The sequence below is a fragment of the Lycium ferocissimum genome, unplaced genomic scaffold (genome assembly GCF_029784015.1).
Source record: "Lycium ferocissimum isolate CSIRO_LF1 unplaced genomic scaffold, AGI_CSIRO_Lferr_CH_V1 ctg14356, whole genome shotgun sequence".
Lineage (NCBI taxonomy): Eukaryota > Viridiplantae > Streptophyta > Magnoliopsida > Solanales > Solanaceae > Lycium > Lycium ferocissimum.
In genome coordinates this window covers 7,659-31,453 of record NW_026715411.1, presented here as the reverse complement: position 1 = coordinate 31,453, position 23,795 = coordinate 7,659, and the positions used below count along the sequence as shown (strand labels likewise).

The 23,795-nt window shown below is 36.0% G+C and overlaps 1 protein-coding gene across 1 annotated transcript; it reads right to left on the bottom strand.

Moving 5' to 3' along the window:
• Window positions 1-3,142: 3,142 nt before the first annotated feature.
• LOC132042261 (uncharacterized) lies at window positions 3,143-3,898 on the bottom strand. The gene is made up of 2 exons (XM_059432857.1): window positions 3,842-3,898; window positions 3,143-3,716 (listed from the first exon to the last, which is right to left on the bottom strand). Exons 1-2 carry the CDS (start codon window positions 3,896-3,898, stop codon window positions 3,219-3,221), a joined length of 555 nt encoding a protein of 184 aa, XP_059288840.1. The 3' UTR covers window positions 3,143-3,218.
• Between the last annotated feature and the right edge of the window lie 19,897 nt (window positions 3,899-23,795).

Sequence of the window (23,795 nt, the reverse complement as noted above, 5' to 3'; positions counted from 1 at the left end):
ATCAAGAAAGAGATTATTTTTAGAACACATATCTTTTAAATAAGAAATGAGCACAAATTGCTTAATAAGATGACTAGAATCATTACATGTACAAATTACTATTACAAAAAAAAAAAAAAAAAAAAAAAAAAAAAAGGCTTCCCAAAATGTTTCCTATTGTGAACTTTCCTAATATTATGTCTTCTTTTCAAGTTGATCAAAACAAAGCAAGTCTTCGAAACATCCCTTGTGTATCTTGTACCAGCAAAAATGGTTGAATATTCAACTAAGACTTCACTTAGTTGAATATGCCAATAATAGTATCATCTTCAGCTTATCTAATTTCTCCTATCACTCTAATTCTAAAAATAGATTAAAAGCATCAATATTATAGTGATTACTATGCTTTAAAAGTCATTCAAGGTTAAGCTTATGACTTTTCTAAATTAATAATTTAATAATCTACCTAACTTGGGTTTGAAAAATATTTAAAAAGGCACTCAAAAAGTTGAAGAAGATCTTACAACAAGATTATAATAAGATTGATTAGAGTTGAAGCGATTAGATAGTATTAAGAAGTAGGAAGTAATTAAAAATTTGATTGCCTACACTTTTTAATTGTAACTGCGTCAATCATATCCTTCAAAAGTAGCATAAACTTTGAAAACATGAGTGTAATTAATATAACTAATGTGAATGTAATTAATTAATTAGTTAATATGAACGTGATTATAATAAATGTTATTAGAATATGAATGTGATTCTCTTGCTCAGTTTTGACCGACATTCCAACCCTTTCTTTATTGTCTGCGTGTCTAATACACAAGTCCTTTTTCTAAGGCCTTTTTTTAATCACCGCACACGTCCTCATTCATCTCATTTAAGGTTCTTTGGAGTGTGTTTGGCATGAAAGAGATGTTTTTCATGAAGGGGGTCGATCAAACAGCAAGCACATTTCACCTTCAATCATCAAAATTGTGGGTTCAAATCACCAAAGAAATAAAAGGAAGAGCTCCTATTAGAAAGGGTAAAATAAATAAAATAAAAAATTAAATAAAATATGAATGCTTTTATAAAGACAATTAATCACTTTCTAGCATTTTTTTTGGTAATTAATATGTTGGGTCAGTAGTCAGTACTAGCTACCCCACATCAAATATAAAAAAACTATAATGGATACTACAATCTTTGGGGAGATACAAAGTTCCAAAGAATCCAAAAGATGATTGGGCATTTTATAGTACGAGTAACGACCGCAGTATCTATCACAGTCACATCTTTTAGAAGTGGTCCTATGTGATCTTTAAAATTCCCTCCTAAAATTGGTTACACTGTTTAGCAGGATATCTCTCACAATCTCATCGATCACCTTTTGACCTCCTCGTCCAAACCCTTCTACGGCGCATATGTACTAATTATGTTAAAAGTTGGCCTCTCAAAACTAATTTAATGATCATCATCCAATCATTCATTTTTTATAGGCTGATTTATGATTTAAATTTTATAAGTTCTAAAGATTACTAAGTGCATTGATTATCTGAGTTACTGAGCTTAAAATTTAATATTTGCACGCACACAAAGAGGCTAAAATAGATGGGTTTAACAAAGGAAGGGCAAGCTCAAGCTATTTTTATAATGATAAAGACATATGGACTGATAATAAAACAGAAAATAATATTAAACATTTTTCAACAGTACAGTAGTAATATTCCACCCTTTATTGTTTCCTTGGATCTTTAAAAGTTGATTCGCCTAAAGTTGAAAATCCAGTGGCATTATATCCTCCTCCCGTCTTAACTTTTCCAGAACAAAAATGATAATTTTTTTATTTTTTATTTGAACTCTTTATATTAGAAGATAAAGTTGTAACATGTTTTATTTCACTCCTAATTCGGATGAGGCTCACCTGAAAATTCAAGTTTTGTTTTGAGTTCGCATCTAAAATCCTTGCCCCATCACCTTCTTGATTAAAGCATCATTTTTTTAGTTATACAGTAAAAGAGTTCTCGGGCATTAAATATATGTAACAATCATCTAGCCTACTATTTCTAAGTAAATATTTTCGTAATTAATATTAAAATTTTGAAGCTTACTTTCATTATGCACAACAAACTTCTTAAAGGCAAATAGTGACAAGTTTTTTTGTAAGAATTATAATCAATGTACATTAAAACGCTTCCCATGAAAGTTATTCTGATTCTCTAGTCAATACCCTTAGATCTAAATACAATACATTGAACAATTATTTTTGTCAAATAAAAACTCTTTTGTTTAGAAAAGAATCGAATACTCTGATTTATCTTAAACCTGTTCACTTTTTCTTTATTATATCTTCTTGTTCAATAGAGGAATCACTAATATTCTTCTTCCTTATCTATAATTTCACCACCACATATTGAAAAAGAGAGTGATGGGTGAGCATTTCTAATTTAGCCCAGATTTTGGCTGATGGAGCATATTAGTGCTACTTTTTTTAATTCTCTTCTTATTACATTGAACATCTCTTTGTATGATGTTCCCTAATCCTGCAATCCAATATCGAAATTTTTAGAATGAATTTCCCATCTATAAGAAACTAATTGTGTTAGCATTAGTTGGATGTTGTGTTGAATAGACTTAAAAAATGTGAAAGGGAATAAGAAGTGTGTAAATTTTCTCATAGAATACCACATACCATGATCCAACTATCGTATTCATGGTTATAAATTAAAATAAAAGGGATAAAATGCAAAAAAAAAAAAAAAAAAAAAAAAAGGGGGGGAAAAAAAGATAAATAGGAACAACATGATGAGCGATAATCATTGTTTCACAGTGAGTGATGTTTTTACACGGTTTTCACACGTTGTCCATGGGAATTTTTCCATCGGTATGTAGATTGTTTACGTTGAATGTATTATAAATAGTCTAAGAACTATGATAACACACCAGCGACAAAATAATTCACAAGGCCATTCAATTCAATGGTACTGAAAAGGGGTTATTTTTATTCCCCAAAATAAAATCACCAATACATAAAATTCTCAAAATTAAAAAAATAAAAATCCAAACTCAACCCCGTAACAGAAGTGCAGCAACTGACAGAGGTAAATATCTATCGGCTTCGGGTGTTCACAGACCACCACTGATAGCTGGTGGAAACTAGAATATTAAAAATGCATAGAAATATGTTCAGAGAGACCACCTCGGATGGCTAAGCTTTTAACTGACGACTAGCAATGGGTTTCAATTTGGTAGAAGAATCACAGAGGAAGGATGGGCCGCATTCGCCGTGCCCTGTTCACCATCCTTTTCAGCTTCAATAGAACAGGATGAACATTTCTAATCCAAAACTCTGTTTCACCAAACCTTGCCTCAAGTTTTTGGAAAATCAAAGAGATTATATTGGCCGCAGGCATAAGAAGGTCCAAGAAATACAGGAGTGGTCGAACAGTGTCGGAAAGTAGAAACGAGAGGGCACTCACCATGGATAGTGATCCAAAGAAATCCACCCCAACAGGAACAGTAACCAGATAAGCTTCATAGAGTGTTGGAAATCTTAGCTTAAAACCATAAAGAAACCATGTAACTACCAAAGAGTACACCGCAACACTCATAGTTTTGGGATGAGTCTGAAACAGAGTTGCCTCCAAGTTCTGCTGCCGTAGCTGTATCCACCCAACGATCCAGCCGGAGAAGGTCGCCAGAAGCATGATCGCAGTATCCTTCATTGATGATTTAGCTTTCAAGCTGTATAGTCCCTGCAGAACACGAAAAGATAAATATTGTAAATATTTTGGTCTGGAAAGAAAAAAGAGTACTATAAACCATATAAAGAATGAAGAAAGGCAACGAACAAAAAACTGAAAGGAGAGTAGACGTTTACCTTTTTGTGTTTTCCTTTTGATCTTGAGTAGAGAGGAGCTTCTCGTTGTGAGGCCATTTCTATATATAGAGTATAGAAGCATGGATTCTATCAGGATTGTCGACTACGCAAGGTATTTTTCCTTTCGGCCCAGTTTCTTTACTTCACGCGTTTTTCAGCCATTTGACAAATGTTTTTGACAATGTGAGCTCCACTCTACTGGCAACAACTTCTTTACCCCCAAATGTAGGAGTAAGGTCTGGTACATCCTACTCTTCGCAAACCCACTTGTGAAATTACACCGAGTATATTGTTGTTGTTCATCATGTGATAGTACTAACTGAAATGAATAGCAAATAATTTCTTCAACAACGAGATTTTCAGGAGTCAGTGACGGAGCTAGAATTTTCATTTAAGGGGATTGAATTTTCATAAAAGTAGGCTAGATCAAGCTTTTCTTTCAGGTCAAGGGGATTCAACTCTTGTATTTAATTACTATGCATTTTAATGCGTTTTAGCCTGCGGTGTTGAACTATTCAAAACTCAACCAAAGTGATGATGAATTTGTACTTTCGCTTCGTATAATATAATGTTCATGTAGTGTTTTTAGTGCGTGCTCTTGTTTGGATTGAATTATACTGATAATTCTGAATCTTTCATATATGATTAAGTTTTCTTCATCATGTAATAGTACTAACTGAAATGCATAGCAAATAATTTATTCTTTAACAACGAGGATTTGAGGAGTATGAAGTTGTGAAAACCAGTACTCCTATATTTTATAAGTCAGTCCAGATGCGGATCTATAGTTCATAGCTCTCTATCGCAGTCATTCTTTATAATAACATTTTATTATAATATCTAATTTTTCATTGGAATTGATTTTCATGTTATGTTTTATGTGATCTATAACAGCTAAAAAATATCCAGATAAATTAAACAACGTCGTCATATAGGAATTCAAATGGTATATGGAGGGATTTGGGGTGCAGAACAGGCATTCATAGACCTAGCTAAAGTTCATGCGTGAATATGTATAGTATATATGCTACTATTGAATAGTTGTATATAGTGGGAGACAAGAAGTCCCACATCAGTGGACTTCAAGGGAATTTGAGGTTTTAAAAATTGGTCAACTAAGTCTACTCAGATAAGTGACCCACCGAGATTCCTTAAAAGTGTAACATATACATGCATCAGTTAGAATAATTATGAATCTTGAATATGAAGTTTACGCAGTTTCAAGTTTTATAATCTATGACTTGTTTTATATCACAAGTTTCAAAAGTCTTCTTTTTATTTTTAAATTACGTGTCCAACTAAATACGTACATAATTCGTAAAATAGTAAACTTTTCTTTTCAAGATTTGTTAAATCTAGGACTTATTCTCCTTCAAAAGAGAAAATTAAATCATCCTTGTGAACTAATTAAACGCGTAGAATAAAAATTGAAGTCTGAAGCAGAGACCACAATGATGTTCTTTTGGCTTTTTGATGTTAACAACGTATGATTGGATTTGGAGACATGGATTAGTGGAGAAATTAAATTATATCCGTAATTTTCTTTGACTAAGTATAGTGTCGGAAACAATCTTACTCTAATTAACAACAACAACAACAACAACATACCCAGTTGAATCCCACAGTGGAGATGCAGGGAGGGTAAAGTGTCGCGACCTTACCCCCACCTGGAAGGTAGGAAGAGTTTGTTTCCGAAAGACCTGTCGAAAAGAAAACAAGGGAAAAGAGTCAGATAGGGCCAAGCAAATCCACTACTAAAAAAACTGGATTTTGCGACCTAAAAAAAGGGAAATTTCCGACCTCATGAGGTCGGTTTTCGAAAAAAACCGACCTCAAAACCGACCTCGATTGAAGGTCGGAAAAGAGTGGGTCGGAATTATTACCGACCTCATGAGGTCGCAAAATACCGACCTCATGAGGTCGGTAATATTTTTTTAGCCGGCTATTATAATTAATTAATTATATAAAGTACCGACCTCGTGAGGTCGGTAAATTATATTAATAATATAATGATATTAGTTTACCGTCCTCGTGAGGTCGGTAAGTTATATGAATTTATATATTCTTTTAGATTTACGTAGTCCAATTTTCCGCAATACCGACCTCGTACGAGGTCGTTAAGTTGCGAAAATTTTACGGATAACCGACCTCGTGAGGTCGGTAATTTGGAAGCAATGGGAAAATTTTGCATAATACCGACCTCGTGAGGTCGGTAATTTGCAATTCCCGGGAAAATTTTCCGGAATACCGATCTCGAGGTCGGTAATTTGCAATTCGCCGAAAATTTTTGCACAAAACCGACCTCGTACGAGGTCGGTAATAATCAATTCCCCGGGAAAATTTTCCGAATACCGACCTTATGAGGTCGGTAATTTGCAATTCCACAGGAAAATTTTCCGAATACCGACCTCGTGAGGTCGGTATTCTCGCAAAAAAAATTATAGCACTCCGTCGTTATTCCAAATTTCGCCCTCCGTCAAGATGAAAATAATTTTACTTTCAATTAAAACCAGCTCAAATAGCTGCCAACAATACACCAAACTACTATAAATACATAAAACAATAAGCTACTATTACAACACATATATTACAACCACCAAAACATCAAATTCAATTCGAAACTACTTCAAAGTTGAATAAAAACGTCAATCAAACATTCACAAGAGACATTAATTAAGCTACTTCAACCTTCGCAAACATCAAAACAACATTAAACTACTTCAACATTTGTAAACATCCACAAAATATTAAACTAGTCTACACTAAGTTAGTCTACAACATTAGACTACTTCACCCCTCGCAAATCCACAAATCCACCACAACATTAACATTCAAACATGCCTTTGTGTGTTTGACACATGAGTCCCATCATCGCCGCACCACTAGATTGAGTATGGGGTTACGAGCATCATCGGGACACGAGGGAATCCCCTCGAAGCAAGTATAGCGTCCAATTGGGCCCTCATACCGTCAAACCGCATGTCCCTCCGCCTCTCCCTTTCCTCTCGAGGCCCGTAGCCGGCTAGATAGCTCGGCTGAATCTTTTGCTCCATGGCCATAGCACTCACTCTATCGAACGACTCGGTATTGGAAGAATGTAGGCCTTCGTGGGCGGCCGGTATCGACGAAATGCACGATGTGGCATTCCGTAAGCCGTGCCAAACCTAGTGGGACCACCAACACTCTCAAGCCACCTTTCCTCCATTTGTTCTTGTGTCAGCTACGTGTTGGGTGGTTGAGTACGAAGAAACTCCGCCTTTGAATGTTGATATTGATTCTGAAATAAAAAGGTAACATTAGCAACCAACTTAAATTTCGAGAGGACAAGAAAAAACAATCAAACATTTAGTAAACAACCACCTAAAAAAACATATTCTTCAAATCGTTTGAGTATACTACGCCGCACATCAAAAGCTACATGTTTGAAGCCACAAAGTTATTTCAATAAGCAACTCGATCCCGAGAGTTTTATGACATATTATTCAAATCGTTAGAGTATACTACATGTTTGAAGCCACAAAAGGAAAATTATGACTTTTACTTTTTTAGCATTTCCTCTTTCCATCTAACATATTCCAGAGTCTGCATTTTTAATGTTGAAACCTCAGCTAACTACAGATACAAAGTTTTTAAAAAGTGACCGTTCCTTAAAAATGTTGTTGTGCAAATAGGATGTCTTTTCTTTTTAAGTGAAATTTTGATCCGAAATTATGAGTTTGCGGTTTTACACCCGGATAGTTAGACAATTCAACCCCTTCGGTATAAGAGATTAAGAAAAGAAAAAATCATTCACAATTTGTTTGTGCTTGGCTCGGAAGCGTAGCATCTAATTCACATTTTTTGTCCATGCTATGTTAATAACGGGTCTTGAGGATAAACAACTAGTCAAGACAACAAACATTGATCGGGATGTTGGTAATTTATGTGGCTCACCCACCGTTGTCTCCCGTATTACTCGAGGGATCGTGGTTTTTACTTAGAGGATTGGGATCTTGCTAAAATCTCCCATTTGAACTCTTCAATCACCGAATTGCTACAATCGAGGACCCAAATTTCGTGGACTCGGTTTTATGAGATCAACTGCAGCCTAACAAGTTGCTAGTGTGGAAGAGTGATATTACTAAGGCCCTAGAAAAAGCTGAAGTGAGATTGATTCACTTGAGAATGAACTCGAAGACATTGAACTCTCGGACACGAAAATACTCGGCTTGTTCCATCCGCTTCGTGTTCTCCACCAAAGGATTGCAACGCTAATTCTCATGAAGATCAAGGCACTATGTACTTCTAATATAGCTTCTATACCGCTCCTTTGCTAGTTGATATACTCCGACGATTTTATTGGAGAGAAAGGGGCTAATATACATGAAAATGAGCGGATCGAGGTGAAAGTTGAGGACATTGATAGCCCGGTAGTGCAACTTCAAAGTTTGTTGAATTGCCCTCGGAGAAAAGATGTGGCACTGTTGATGCCATGATACATGGTGGAATGTTGATTTCGGATGACGTAAGTCTAGAAGATTGAATGTCAAGATATGCGGTTCACCGACGAAAAAGCTAAGTCTAGAATTTCGATGTAAGACCGCAGCAACTAACGAGGAAAAAGCAAGGGACACACTTGCTTACGGGGAGACCTCCCAGCCAACTGCCAGTTATTCTCACGCCGCTTCTGATGGCAGTTTGAGTTGTGGAGAAGATGCTTTATATAATTTGATAATAGCTGCCAACAAAGAGATTGCTGTCCATCTGCATATTAGAGGTAGAAGAAGGAGGAAATGGCAACCAGTATTGTCCCAGCTGAATCCTATGCCATAACAGGTCACTGATGCAGAGAAAATGATGTAGTTTGACAATCGGATGCAACCTAGCAAGTTCGATAGAATTTATCTATGTATTGTCTTAGCTAGGTGTAGTCACCGGACTTTGTTTTTTGTAAATCGCCCGCCAAATATGTATGAAGTAGTGGTCGCCTAGTGTCTATGCCTAGAACTAGACTCGTTAGAACCGTAGAGTCTAGAACAAAATTTGGTTTTGATGTGAGAAACAAGTGGTCCGCCTCGTTTGGTTTTGTAACTATTACTTGGTATCAATAAAATCATTTATTTACCCAAAAAAAAAAAAAAAAAAATGCTCTTCGTCTTAAAAGGGAGTGGAAACAAACGAACTCTATTATAATGACTTCAAACAATCACATTCCTTATAAAACCAAAAATAAAGATCAAGCATAAAAATGAGATAGGAGCCGGATCCCCGCTTCGTAATCTAACAAACAAAATATGAAAAATTTATAGAAGCTTACGTAGGTCTGCTTAGCCCGTTCCTCACACCAGTGATCTGGATCATTAGCGTTTGCCTTCTTCTTCACGTGAGTGATCTTGAACGCCTCATCTTGAGGCACTGGCGTCCCCCGTTTTAGTTCCCCGCAAAATAATAAATTGATAAGACATAAAGAAAAAGTCAATTCACAATCCTTCAAGTAGAGTTAATGTAGACTTGCCGCCTTCCTCCTCACGGCCTCTTGACTCATAGCCCCACTAGTGTGTGGGAGCCACCCTTCGTTGAATTTCTAGCCTTCTTCCCTATGTCACTCAGCTGTAAGAATCTTTCATCGATTGCCCAAGAATGAAGTAGCTTGTTATAATTTTCGTGAAGGATCCACTTAGGCTTCTTGTGAGATTTACGAACTCTTCCTAACATGTCACATAGTAAGCGCCGAGCTTTCTTCTTGAAGTTTTGACTTAGCTGCTTCTCATGTTCCGGGCGCCAGTAACATTTTTCCTGCAACGAAAAGTAAATGAGTTCATTAATAACGAATCGATCAATATAAGCGGAATAAGCGGATTGTTTAAATAAAAATAAGCATATACCTTAAAGGCATAATAGATCTGTCTCTGGCGATTTGGTGACATCTGGCCCCAAGTAGGTGAGTCTTTAAATAGTTTTTGTATCTCATCCGTAAGGATAGTTGAAGCTTTGTCCGGTAACCAACTATCAAAAATATAAAATTAAACACTTAGTAAAGCTTTTTATTTGTTTTGCTTTGAAGAAAATATATGTCAATCAGCCTAGGCATCATGCCTAGTGGACTTTATGAAAAAATAAAAGTCAAGAAAAAAAAAATTACCCGTATCCCGCAGGCTCAATGATGAGTCGCCCTGATGAATCATAAGATTCAAGCGGAGCACTTACACCTCGAGGTAAGTCATTCGCGGCGGAGTGTGAGGCACGAACAACTTTCTCGAAGGTCGGGACCCGTAATCTCATACTTGTTCGGTAGATGATGAAGAGTGATGTGATGCGCCGGCTAGGAGTGGCCGTCGGAGTACCACTAGACGAAGCCCTCTGAGACCCGGGAGTATACCGAGTGAAGCCCTGTGGGGTAGCATAACCTGGTGTGGACATCGAGGGGCTCTGGGGAGGCACCTCAGTAAATGCCTGGCGTGGAGACATATAGGGCCGACCAAAGCTGTATGGAGGTCGAAGACTATATGCAATGCCATTCATGAGGGGATCATGAGGCAATGGAGCGCCGCGTGGTGGGAGACATGGCGACGGGCTTCTATCTCTAATCGCAAGGTTTTCTGGTGGTCTCCGGGGAACCCCCGTCTCCTTAGCCTTCTTTGTTTTCTTACCCCTCTTTTCACTTGCCATCTATACAATAATAAATGTAAGTATCGCAAATATAAATAAATAGAAAAGGGATAGCTTCAAAATTTCTTTAAATAATTTGCCTATTTAACAAATATGCAGGAAGCGGGTAAAGGAAACCATAATGTCAGGCAGTCAAAGTTTAAACAAGCAAATTATAGAAACAGAAATCATGTCATTAAGGTGTTGGATAGTGGAAAGGTGATTGGCAATGTAAAGGATTTCTCCACAATCGATTTTTACTTCTCAAGTAAATGTGCAGCTCTGGTACATGATCAATGGTTGTCAACCTCCTATATACCACACTTAGACTATTTGCCTTTTGTTACATGGAAATGAAGACAAACAGAAAGGAAACATTGAAACCTTAGAAACATTGAAACCTTTCATTTCTTCCTTTCTTTCTTTATGGCCTCTTTTTTTCTCGTTTGGATCATCGCTCATCATGAAACAAATTCACAGCCTTCAAGATGTGTAAGATTGAAATCAAAGCAAATAACTCCCGCAATATGTGGCACACCAAATCATAAATCATATACATCATCCACCTTGGATTGTCTACAAATGGAAAAATAACAAGGGTAAAAAAATACAGCAGAGAAATAAAAGAAAACCAACCGATTCTAATGATGGGAAAGAATCGGGTTGTTACTTGTTGGATGGAGAGGGTAAGCATGAAAAAGTTGTTGAGGTTGGTGATGTTGATGCAAACAAACAAATGTTGCATCAACAAGCTTTTCATTGCAAAACAATTCAATGTGACAGGAAAGCAATCGCCTTTAGTTGCGCATCAAAAATCATCATGGCAGCCAAGAACTCCGGTTCAAGGAAACAAGCAACAGTAGTTCAAAAAGTTCATGTTGAGGCAAATGCAAGCAGCATAATGCAAAAGCAAATGGGAAATACCGTCGCCATAACTAGCCAAAAGATAGCAAATGTGGCTAAATCTGTTGAGAAATCTTCTTTTTTTTTTTTTTTTTGCTGTTGTGTTTACCCCTGGAGAAAACACACAAACTTCTGCTCAAGAAAGCATTAAATATTATCTGCAAGGGTTATTACTTGTTGGCCTAAGCGAAGACTGTTCAAAGTCACTCTTAATACAAAGGCACCATTTACTCTCAATATAGTGTGCCAGTGTCTGTTTTTCATTGCTGATGACAAAATTAAAAAAATGGGCTTCTGAATTCTGATTCATTCTTCCTACAGGAATTGCTATAGGAGGCAGTATGCTATTGCTGGCAGCTTGCTTATCAACCTAAGGTCCAAATACAACTTTGGATCTTAGTATTCAACTACTCACAAGTGAAGTGAAGTACAAAAAAGAATGAATTAGGTAGTTTGAATTCATTAGTCTTGCGTGGGCCACCGCCCCCCGGATTTTCCGTCACAAAAGAGAAAAGATCCAATAAATGGAAGGACATAAATGGAACTGAACAGGAGGCCCATACTAGAGTACCATGTTGAAAGGCATGCATCCTCAAGGACATTAAAGTATTAAACATTTATAACACCTGGCAAAGTTTAAGTTATGCCTTAAGAAAAACTTTCGCATTATGGGCATACTTTTAGTTATGTCTTTGGGGCATACTTTTTAGTTAAGGCATAACTAAAAGTTTACCTTGAAAAGTAAATATATATATATAAGGCAAAGTCAACTTAAACACAACTAAAAGTTTGCCCCTCCGGCAAACTTTTACTTAAACACAACTAAAAGTCCGCCCTCCGGCAGACTTTTACTTGAACACAACTAAGTACCTTACTTTTAGTTGAACACAACTAAAAGTCCGCGAGGGGCGTACTTTCCTCAAGCATATATATATTTTTTTTTTAACTTTTCAAGGAAACTTTTAGTAATGCCTTAGCTAAAAGTGTGTCCCATAAAACATAACTAAAAGTATGCCCCATAAGGCGTAAGTTTTCCCCCAGCTAGGTCTAATGAGATTATTAAGAGTATTGTTAGATCTCATTATATGTAGCTTATTATCAATTTTAAAAGTGTGGGAATCTGTTTTTCATCTTTTTGTAGCTCAATTTTTTTTTCCTTACATAGATATTCTCAGTTAAATGGATCCTTGAAACAATAATAAAGTTGTCTTAAACTTATAGGTGACGAGTATCAGGTGGAACAAAGACTAATGAAGAACTGGTCGCAACACAATCAATCTTGCCATGACACACCTTTTATTTCTGGTTTGGAAAGGAAATTATGGAGTAAACAAGTTAAAGAAGACTTGGAAGAGGGACAAATTAATAGAGAGAACAAGGTGGATTATGAGCATAGCAGTTGTTGCAACAGAGCCATCGAGAGAATGCCATTCGAAATATGTTTGGCAAGTTGAATGATGAAGTTCGAAATATACTCGGGAGCGCCTAATGGTATAGTTAGCACTAAGGTACCGGAAACAGTAATAAGGTGCAAATACGAGGCCAAGAGTGGTGCGAGTCAAGTACAATGTAGCAACACCATGGCTTGAATGATGCGGCTACACGAAAACAAGTGCGGTTTAGTGCTAACTCTAAAGTGCGAGGTGCCTCGAAGATGCGGCGGCGATGGTTGTGCTAAATCCTAAGGCAACTACACAGAACAACAAGAAACTTAGTAATGCACTTCATCTAGATCTACAAACGAAGTAAGGTACTAGGTAGTCAAAACTTGCACTGGAACATTGCCTATTCCAAACACAAATGCAATCCTTTAATGATCTAAATGGAGCTCTTAGGGGATAAGATGGTGCAGCATTGGTTCACAATTAATACAATATTGCAGAAAAGCTAGTATCACAGATCTTAGTCTAGGAAATGATGTGATTCAAGCTTATAATTTAACATAAGAAACAGTTTGGGACAACTAGTTCATCATGGAAGAAGGAAATATAGACAATATGGATTATTGCAACTGTTTTGTTGCAGTCTGAAATTTGGCATTGTTCTACAGAAATTCATATTTATGTTGGAAGGTTCTCAACCCTCTCCCAAATTTCCTCTCCTGAAAGTCTTGAAGGTGGATAGTTTTGTTCAATTGTGTTCTTCCTAAATGCATTTTTCATACTCCTAAACTCATGATCCATTGGCAGGAACTGACGGTGACAATCAAACCATGAATTTTTTTGCCCATGTTTTAAAGTGAACGATTTAGTATTCTCCACGCAAGTGAGACAAGCTAACTTTCCAAGCCTCATCCACCGGACAACATCCCGTAGGCGGAAAATCATTAATAGTCCACATTAAGGTGGCCCGCAAATTAAAATTCTGCTTAAGAGAAACGTCAAACGTCTCAACCCCTTCAAGCCACAATATTTTCAACTCATCAATCAAAGGTTGCAAGTATACATCAATTAAGACTTTTGGATTACGTGGGCCAGGAATGATGCAATTAAGGAATATATATGGACTAGTCATACACAACTCAGGTGGAAGATTATACGGTGTTAAGAAAACCGGCCAGCAAGAATATGGTGCAGCAGAAACAGAATGTGGAGCGAATCCATCTGAACATAAACCCAACCTAATGTTTCGTGGTTCACCCGCAAAGTCTGGATATGTTGCGTCAAAATGCTTCCAAGCCTCTCCGTCGATGGATGACACATAACACCAGGCGGCCTTCTATTTTCACTGTGCCATCTCATATGAGGAGCGGAGCTATTTGATGCATACAACCTCTTTAACCTTGGTGTAAGAGGTAAGTAATGCATCGCCTTAACGGCAACCCTCTTCCCGCTACGAGTCCGCTTAAAACGAGGTCTTCCACAAAACTTACAACATTCTAGACCGTTGTCACCTTTATAGTATAACATGCACCCATTTTCACAACAATCAATTCTCATCGACAAGAGTCCTAACTTAGACACTAATCTTTTTGCCTTATAGTAATTTTCGGTATCTCTAATTTCGGTCAACTAATTCATGTATAAGGCCAATCACGGCATCCATTGCACCTCGAGGAACATTCCAATCGCTTTGATGCTTAATAATCTAACAGACAATAGACAATTGAGAGTGGGGACTCCCTTCATATAAAGGCCGACTAGCATTCTTCAACCTGTTCAAAAAAACGACCGACAACTTCATTTGGAGCTTCTTCATCATGATTACCGGATTGAAATTCGGAATGTATCCCATAAGCATCTTGAACCATGTCGTGCATTCTAGAATTTTCGACATTAGGTTGCACCGCCCTACTACTTTCACCAACAACAAAGTTTTGAAATCTACCAAAACTACTATCTGTTTCTCCATGACTAGTCCACACTGTATAATTTTCTTGAAACCCGTCTTTATAGAGATGAAGCCTAACAATCTCTGGTGTCTCGTAATTCCTACATTGACATACTACACAAGGGCACCTAACGAAGCCATGAATTTGAAAAGTTTCAAGTGTCATTGCATAGTCAACAAAAGCATCAACACCGTCTACAAATTCTTGCCTCATCCCCCCTCGACGGTCGTTTGTCCTATTATACATCCAACTACGAGATTCCATCTACACAAATAACACCAAACATGAAATTGTTAAAGAACAAATTCAATGAATAATTTAATTCAATGTTCAAAACCTAAAGCACCAGTTGCCCTAACAATCAACTTAAAGCTTCAGACTAGGAAAAATTTACTAAATCTTCAACGGAGACCCAAGTCACCAGTTGCCCTATACCACATTACATAAATCTTATGGAGCAACATTTCGGTCATAAGTTCCTTTGGCTAAAATGGACCTTAGAATGACAAAGTCATCAAAAACTCGTAAAATTACAAACCAAACCCATGAAAATTTGCACCATAAACCTAAGACACTAGAACAAGGGTATATGGACCTTAGAGAGCAAGAGATTGAAGTACTCTTTTGGGTAAATGTGCCTTAGAATCAAGAAACCATCACAAATTCAGAAAATTTATAACCAAACACATGAAAATTTGCCCCAAAAATTAATCATACACACACAAAAAACGAAGAACCTCAAGGAAACATGCGTAATTTCTAAGTGGGTTTGCAAGAACAACTCAACCCAGTAACAAATTTCTTAGCCAAGAAAAGAAAGAAAACCAACCTCAAATGTTGATGATAACTGAAGACAGCAGCGGTGGTTCTGGGTGTGGACGACGACGACGGTGACTCCCTGCACTGTTGGTAACGTCGATGGAGTATTAGGTTTACAGAGAGAGAGACCTGAAAAACGTTAAGAGGGAAAGAGACAGAAATGGAAAGAGAAGGGTTTCATATATCGGGGTTCTTTTAATTTTATTTAGCTAATATTACCGACCTCATGAGGTCGGTATATTTAATAATTTTATTTTTAATTTAAATGCATACCGACCTCATGAGGTCGGTATTCCTTTAAATTAAAAATAAAAGTATAATTGATGGTAAATATTTACCATCAATTAAATTTCTGACCTAGTGAGGTCGGTACTTTATTTTTTCAAATTTTGATACAATATTACCGACCTCATGAGGTCGGTTTATTTTTAAAAAATTTGAAAATTAACTATTACGATTTTACCGACCTCATGAGGTCGGTTTTTTGAGGTCGGAAATTCCAGTTTTTTTAGTAGTGATCAAAACAATGCGAAAATGAGAAATAGCAAGAGCAACGAAGTCATGATAAAACAACAAAGATAGACATGACCAACACTTAGAAGCAGCAAGTTCAAAGGCAAGACTTTCCAATAACTTATTTAGGTTGTCCTCTCTTCCAAGGTAGGAAGTTAATCCAATACTTTGCTAATATGGCTACAAAAGTCCTAAAAAAGGTAAACTCTTGGAACTATGGTAGATTGTCTATAGGAGGTAAGATTATTTTAATTAAGCATGTCCTATCAGCTATGCCTGTGCATCTTCTTGCTATTTGTGAACCTCCTAAGACAATTCCTAAACAGATGGAGCAAATTTTTGCTAACTTTTTGTGGGGTAACAATGAAGGAAAACATAACTATCACTGGTCTAATTGGGTTAATCTATGTTATCCAACTGAGGAAGGAGGTATTGGCATTAAATCTCTTTATGATATTTCTGCTGCCTTTTCGGTTAAATTGTGGTGGTTGTTTAGAACTAAAGAATCTCTTTGGTCGAATTTTTTAAAAGCTAAATATGCTAGAAGGATTCATCCGGTTGCTAGGAAATGGGGATACTCTCAGTCCCATAACTGGAGGAGAATGATGAAGATTAAGGTGAATATTGATCATCATATTTTGTGGAAGATTAACAGAGGCAATGCTAGTTTCTGGTGGGATAACTGGTCGGGTTTGGGTAACTTAGCTCAATTTGGGGTAGCTAATACTTCAATTAGAGGTAACGTTTCTGATTTTATTATTAATGATGCCTGGGATGTGAACAAGCTGTCTCATAAGCTCCCTGAGTATGTAGTGCAACATGTTCTGAAAATTTCCTTTATTTCTAATGATCTTAAGGACAAGCCCGTATGGACTGTTACTACTGATGGCAGATTTACATGTAAATCAGCCTGAAATATAGTTAGAAGTGCTCGGAATTCATCCCTTGTTAATAGGATGATGTGGCATAAAAGTTCTCCCTTTAAAGTTTCATTCTTTATGTGGAAAGTTCTTAGAAACAAAATTCCGGTAGATTTAAATTTGAGGAAGTTTAATGTTCATTTAGCTTCTATTTGCGCTTGTTGTACTAACCATGAACAGGAGGATATGGAGCACTTGTTATATAAAAGCAAGATTGGGATGGAAATCTGGAAGCATTTCAACCAGTGGCTTGGGATTTTTCAAAGCGCCAACAGTCTAAGACATCAAATTTTAACTTGGTGGCTCATAAAAGGCAAAAATCCTATTCAGAAAATGGTGCTACAAGTCCTGCCAGGGATCATCATTTGGCAGATCTGGACAGACAGATGCAAGGCAAAGTATGAGGATAGGAAGATGTCCAGTCAAAGAATAAAATTCAGGATATACCAACAGATGGTGATGATGGCTCATAAACAATTTGCCGAGATTAATCCTTACCTGAAATGGGAGCAGCTCATGCAAATAACGAGGAAACAAAAGACCAATTCAATGCTATTCCCATAAAATGGTCCTTCCTCGCCACCGCTTTGTTAAACTAAACACCGATGGATGTTCAAAAGGAAATCCAGGGAACGAAAGGTGGAGGGTGTAATAAGGAATGATAGAGGTCGGTTATTGTCGCATTTGGAGTGCATCTGGGCATTACAACAAACAATATTGCAGAAACTCAAGCTATGGAATTTGGGGTAGAATGGTGTATTCAAAAGGGTTATAGATGGTTAGAATTGGAAAGTGACTCGAAGCTACTAGTACAATGGATAAAGAATATTTCAAATCCTCCATGGAGTATCAATGATTCCATTATGAAGATCCGTGGACTTCTAATACAGACCGACAGTTGGAGCATCGAGCATTGTTATAGAGAGGGTAACAGAGTGGCAGACCGATTATCAAACTGGGGACTTGCCTGCAAAGACTATAACTTGGATCACTGAATTTCAGGATCTACCAAAAGAAGTAAGGGGTGAACTGAAAATGGACAGATTTCAAATGCCAACAATGAGGAGGAATCTCATCAAGGGTCCTAATAGTACAGTTAGGAGCATAGATAGAAATTATGCCTTTGATGTTCCTTGATGTATATTTTGTATAGCTGAAGGGTGAAACTCTTCATATCATATTTTTGAAAGCTTAAAAGAAATCCTATCGTGCTTAGTATAGAACCTGTCCATACAAGATAGGTACAAAGGTGTAACACCTATGTTTTGATGCTCTTGTGCAGTCAATAAAAGAGCCTCTCGTTGGAGAGGAGATTGATAAAAAAAAAAAAAAAAAAAAAAAATAAATAAAAAAAAAACACTTAGAATCAGGATAGAAATACTCCTAATACAAGAAAGGAAACCTCACGGCCCCCCACTAGCCCTCTACCCTGATACTTGACCTCCAGCCCCTCCTATCACCGGTCATGTCCTCGGTAAGTTAGAGTAACGCCATGTCCTGCCTAATCACCTCTCCCCAGGCCTTCTTTGGCCTACCCCTCCCTCTCTTCAGGCCTACCACTGCCATCCTTTCACACCTCCTCACTGGCGCATCAGCGCATCTCCGCTGCACATGGCCGAACCACCTCGACCTCCTTTCCCGCATCTTATCCACCACAGGAGCCACACCCACCTTATCCCGAATCACTTCATTCCGAATCCTATCTCTCCTGGTATGCCCGTACATCCATCTCAGCATCTGCATCTCAACTACCTTCATCTTCTGAACATGCGCTTTCTTAACTGGCTAGCATTCTATCCCGTACAACATAGCCGGTCTAACCAACGCTCTGTAGAACTTTCCCTACATGCGTGCATCTAACTAATGTAAATTCAATATAATATGAAGTGGAACAATAAATAAGCAAACAAACTAAAACGATATTGAGAAATTATTTCGTTGAATATTATAATTTCAAAAATGATACAGATAGCTTATTTGTTTAAAATGCGAAAAGTCATTACTAATAATTGATATTCAATATCTTATTAAGTAATATTTGGTCGCTTCCTATTTAAGAGGTTTGAAAGATACATATTTTTAACATGAGAATGTTGTCTGTACTTGTAATTTTAATTTGTCTTTGCAAATTACTATCATTTATTATCCTTAGTTACAAACTTAATATATATATCTCATATTTTTTCAATACTATACATTTAATACTCTAGTAAAATGATAATACCACTCAAGCTAACATTTGTGTAGGACTTTTATAGTATACTGTATATGGGGTGTAAGCATTTCATGTAAACATACAGGAGGTGCAATTGAGATATACTGCATGAATTCTTAGTATAATTTACTATTTTGAGTGATGTTACGTAGAGTTCCATTGTCCTTGTCTAATGTTCTTGTTGTTGTTGAAGTGTGTCACAAATAGAATTTACTAGCTAGGTTATGCATAAATTCATGGTCCTGCTGCTGCAATAATAACATGATAAAAATGATCTCGATTTTGATATTCCATACAAAAAATCACGCTTCAACAAGTTATGACGAATAGGTCATAACTTTAGTATAATTTTCATTCTTCTACATCTTGTTAAATTATTAATGCTGTTTGTCGAGCTGACAGAATTTTCATGTGTTGAATTGTTCATAAGTTATGATGGATACATCATATTGTACTTTAATTTATTAAATTATTTATAAATCTTGTTAGATTGGGCGGAGAGGCATGTTTGTGTTGCAACGCCAAAGCTAATTTTTAAGGGAAACTTATGTAAATGTATCATTCGGTCAACTAATTTATCAACATGGTCGAAGCATATACTACCTATACATCTATTAGTGTGTGTGCGTGTTGTGTATATGTATATATATTATATTCATAGTGTATGATATCATATGTATAATATATGTATATTTAGTATAAAGTATACACTACCTATTCACTGCATACATATTTTATAAACTAGATGGTCGAATGGTACTTGTCTGTAAATTTTTCCAATTTTTAAAGGAGGAAAAAGCTTAAACAATGGCCCACAAATATTATGTAGGCGTTTGGCCATATAAACCAAATATTTTTCACTTTGTTTGGAATTTTTGAAGTTGCAATTGGAATTGTGTTTGATTATACTTTTTGCAAAAGAGAGAAGCGAACAATTTATTTTGAAATTATGAAGATGAAATTGAAAAACAGGTTATAAACTGGTTATCAAATTCCGAAAAAATGTGGCCAAACGGGTCCTATGCAAATTTTCGGAGTCAAATACTCAAATGACTCAAATCAACTAGAGTACTAAATGGATGACCTCTTTGTAATTATTAATGGATTGACACCAAATTGTCCCAAAAATTAGATTTCCGTTAGATTTCCTTATCTGTCTCTATTTCCCACTAAAGTTTCGATTTTGTTTTTGTCCAACTAAAGTCTCGATTCACATTTCCCAACGCACGCAAACATCACATCTCCCACTAATTATTCTTAATTTGGAAGTATCCAAATTTTGCTTTAGCAATTTGAAGACTTTTCTTCTCCATAATTAGATTAAGACATAAGTACATTTCAAGCACCTAAAAAATGTGAGCTTATTTAATTAACTAATTAATTGACCCGCGCTTCGCGCAGTCATTAAAGCGCGGGTCAATTAAAAAAATTGTCAAGTTATTCTTACAAAGCTATGAGATAACAGAGGTTATGCCAACGTCTATTTGAAGAACAATAATATTAGAATCAAAATCGAGAAAGTAAGTCAGAGCAAGCTCAATATATTCTTTACAATTTTTTTTATATAATGTACAAAAGCACATCATGAATGTGAATATTCTCCTGAAAAATGTATTGCAGGGTATACTCCTCACTGTAGTTCGACATTGAGCCCAATGATACATTTACTTCCTAACGGAAAAGATTGGCCAAATTTATCTTTGGCCATTTGAGTAAATATCCTATCCAAATGAAGACACCAAAATAAACTTCGAGCTTAACAAAATGTGCGAACAAACAATGTAGTACGTAAGTTTGTCAATCGATCCAAACCCGACGACTCTCCTATAACATGAGACCTGGAAAAATATCCAAAAGACCATTTAACCACATGCCTACTTGGAACGTTAATCCAACAATTCAATTTGTGGGTTTCGTTGTTCTGCACTAATAAATTAAATACTTATAAACAAAGTCAGAAGGAAGTTCAATGTGATTTTGATAAATGTCTAACTGACATTATATTCTTCTTTCAAGAAATAGTTAAAAGTGCTTGCTATTTTGATCAAATGTCTGCGTGGAAAGAATAAGCAACTTTTAAACTGCTTTATTGGAAACACGGTGAAAACCATAATTAAAAGAAACACCAGGATCCACAAGTCATGAGTAGATGTGAAGCAACATATAAGTAAAATGCTATTCATTTGAAAAAGAAAATTCAACAGAAGTTGAGTTACAGCGCTGAAAATGGACACATATACCACAAAATATCTTCCTCTTCAAATAAATGGAAGTGGTTCACTATGCATAAATTGTTGTCACGGTTGGGAAAAAACTAATTTTATATCCTAATTCTACCACAAATTCCTACCTGCAAAAACAATGTAACATATTCAGATATTAATACATATTGCGTATATTTTTATGTTTCACGAATGACTAATCATATATGAGTATTTATATAAAAATTTATATCTTTTATATAAAAAGTACTATGTCCTCTGCATTAACAATGAAAAATCTCACTAACTATGAATCCTCTACGTAATAACATTACGATCTTAGAAAACATTAAAAAAAAAAAAAATACTGTATTTTTTACATAAATAGAACGAATTAAGATGATGTGTAGGCCATAATTCATTCGGAGAACGAGCTATTCCAAAACGGAAAAGAAAATGAAAGTCTTCATCAAGCAAGTTATTCTTAATAGTAACTTACGTAAGAAAGATTCTCCAACACCATAAGGTTTGTGCGATATATTAACTAAAGAAATTCCATAAAGAGTCTTTGTGTTCTTTCAAAACCCGGTAAGTGAAAGCTTATGTTTGGCAGAAATCATCGGGGAAGAGGACGAACCTTGACGCATATATTTGGATCAGCTTTGTTGTAAAGACAAAAAGATGTCTCTCTCTCGTTCGGTAATAATTTCAAGAGTCTTTTGTTTTATTTATCACAAAATGACTTTCATCATTATCAAAAGGAAGAAGAAACCACAATAAGTGGGCCATGTCATTTCAATGAAATGTTTTGCTTTTGTTATTTATTTAATTAATAAAATTAATTGTTAAAAAATCGAAGAGCAAACTTGATCAAGTGATGAGAAATTATCCGGAATATAGTGATACTTGCTCTTCTTGATGTGGCATATCTCACAAGCTAGCATTTGTATTTATCTATTTTCTCCGTCTTCTTTTTTACCATTTTCTCCTTTAATTCTACTAAACAAAACCCTTAAAAAATAAACGTTATCCGTGATACTACCAACAGTCGCTTCCTTCATAAATTTCTAGTAACTGAAAAGAAACGCTCATCACGAAAACCTCCTGCTTCTTCGCCTCTTTTTTCCCTTTTCCATTTTCCATTTGACTGTTCCATTTAATTGTCTCTTCCTGTTGGCTGTTTCCATGTTCTTATTGTATGCATACTTGATTCTTTGGATTTAAGGTATACGCGGGCTTTCTCTGTAAACTTTTGCTTTCGGGAATTTATTTATTTCAAAGTTCAGTGTTTTCCTTTTCGTAGGTGTTGTTGGAAATTATCCGGAATATATGATACTTGCTTTTCTTATTATGCTTCATCTTGTCCGTTTCATTTCTGCCGTTAGTGAAAGCCATCTTCTTAATAACATAAACCGAATAAGAAGAAGAATCTCTCACCGGAATAGAACAAAAATTATCACTTATAGGAGATAGCGCATTCTAATTTCATAGAACATTTCATTTGTCTTTAAAAAACAATTATTGGTTATTGGATGATTGCCAGCAAAATGGATATAGAGGCTTTAGATGGCCGACCTCAACTACATCGGGGTCGAGGCTAATAGTAGTAGTTATTGTTGTTATTATCTAAGCTCTTATTAAAACCCTCAATTCCCACTCTTAAGAATAACTCATAGCACCCAGAAGCTCACTTTTTCAGTACAACCAAACAGCAACATAACATGGAAAAAAGAGATCATTTTTTTGTAATTCAACTAATGAACTTTATTCTTACATCTTCTTCTTCCGCGGGCCTTGGAATTCCTAGAACATAGAGTTTCACAAAACCGCCACAATCCTGAGAGTCTAAAAGTTTTTCCAAAATTCAGCATTCTTACATGGAAATCCTGCAAACAAAAACTCAATAAAATACAAAAACTCCCTCTGTCCCAAAAAGTTTGGATCTTTCGCTTACATAAATTCAACTAAGTGAACTTTACCAACATTTTTAGAATGTATCTTTCCACTAATTTTATACAAGGCAACTTACAGTACACTTTCCTATACTTTCCAAACGTCCAAATTTTAACTTTAAAGAAAATTAATTGGACTCGTTTGACCATAAAAATTATTCACTTTTTTTTTTTTTGGCAATTAAAGAGATATTTTATTAATCACCAAATGTGTCTATACAAAGCAACTGTTAGCTAACCAGCCAACCTTCTGATCAAAACCAAAGCAACCTCGTCTCCTCCCTACCTGATAAACACATTACCCCTGATACTCTCTACCTAGACTGCCCTCATTCAAGATTCCTATACCTCTTAGTAATCTATTTACAACTTACTGATATATTCAAACAACCTCTTATTATTTCGAACTCTAATACAAATAGATGTTTTTGTTTCATGAATTAACTTCTCACTGGTTGTGCTTCTATTCTGAT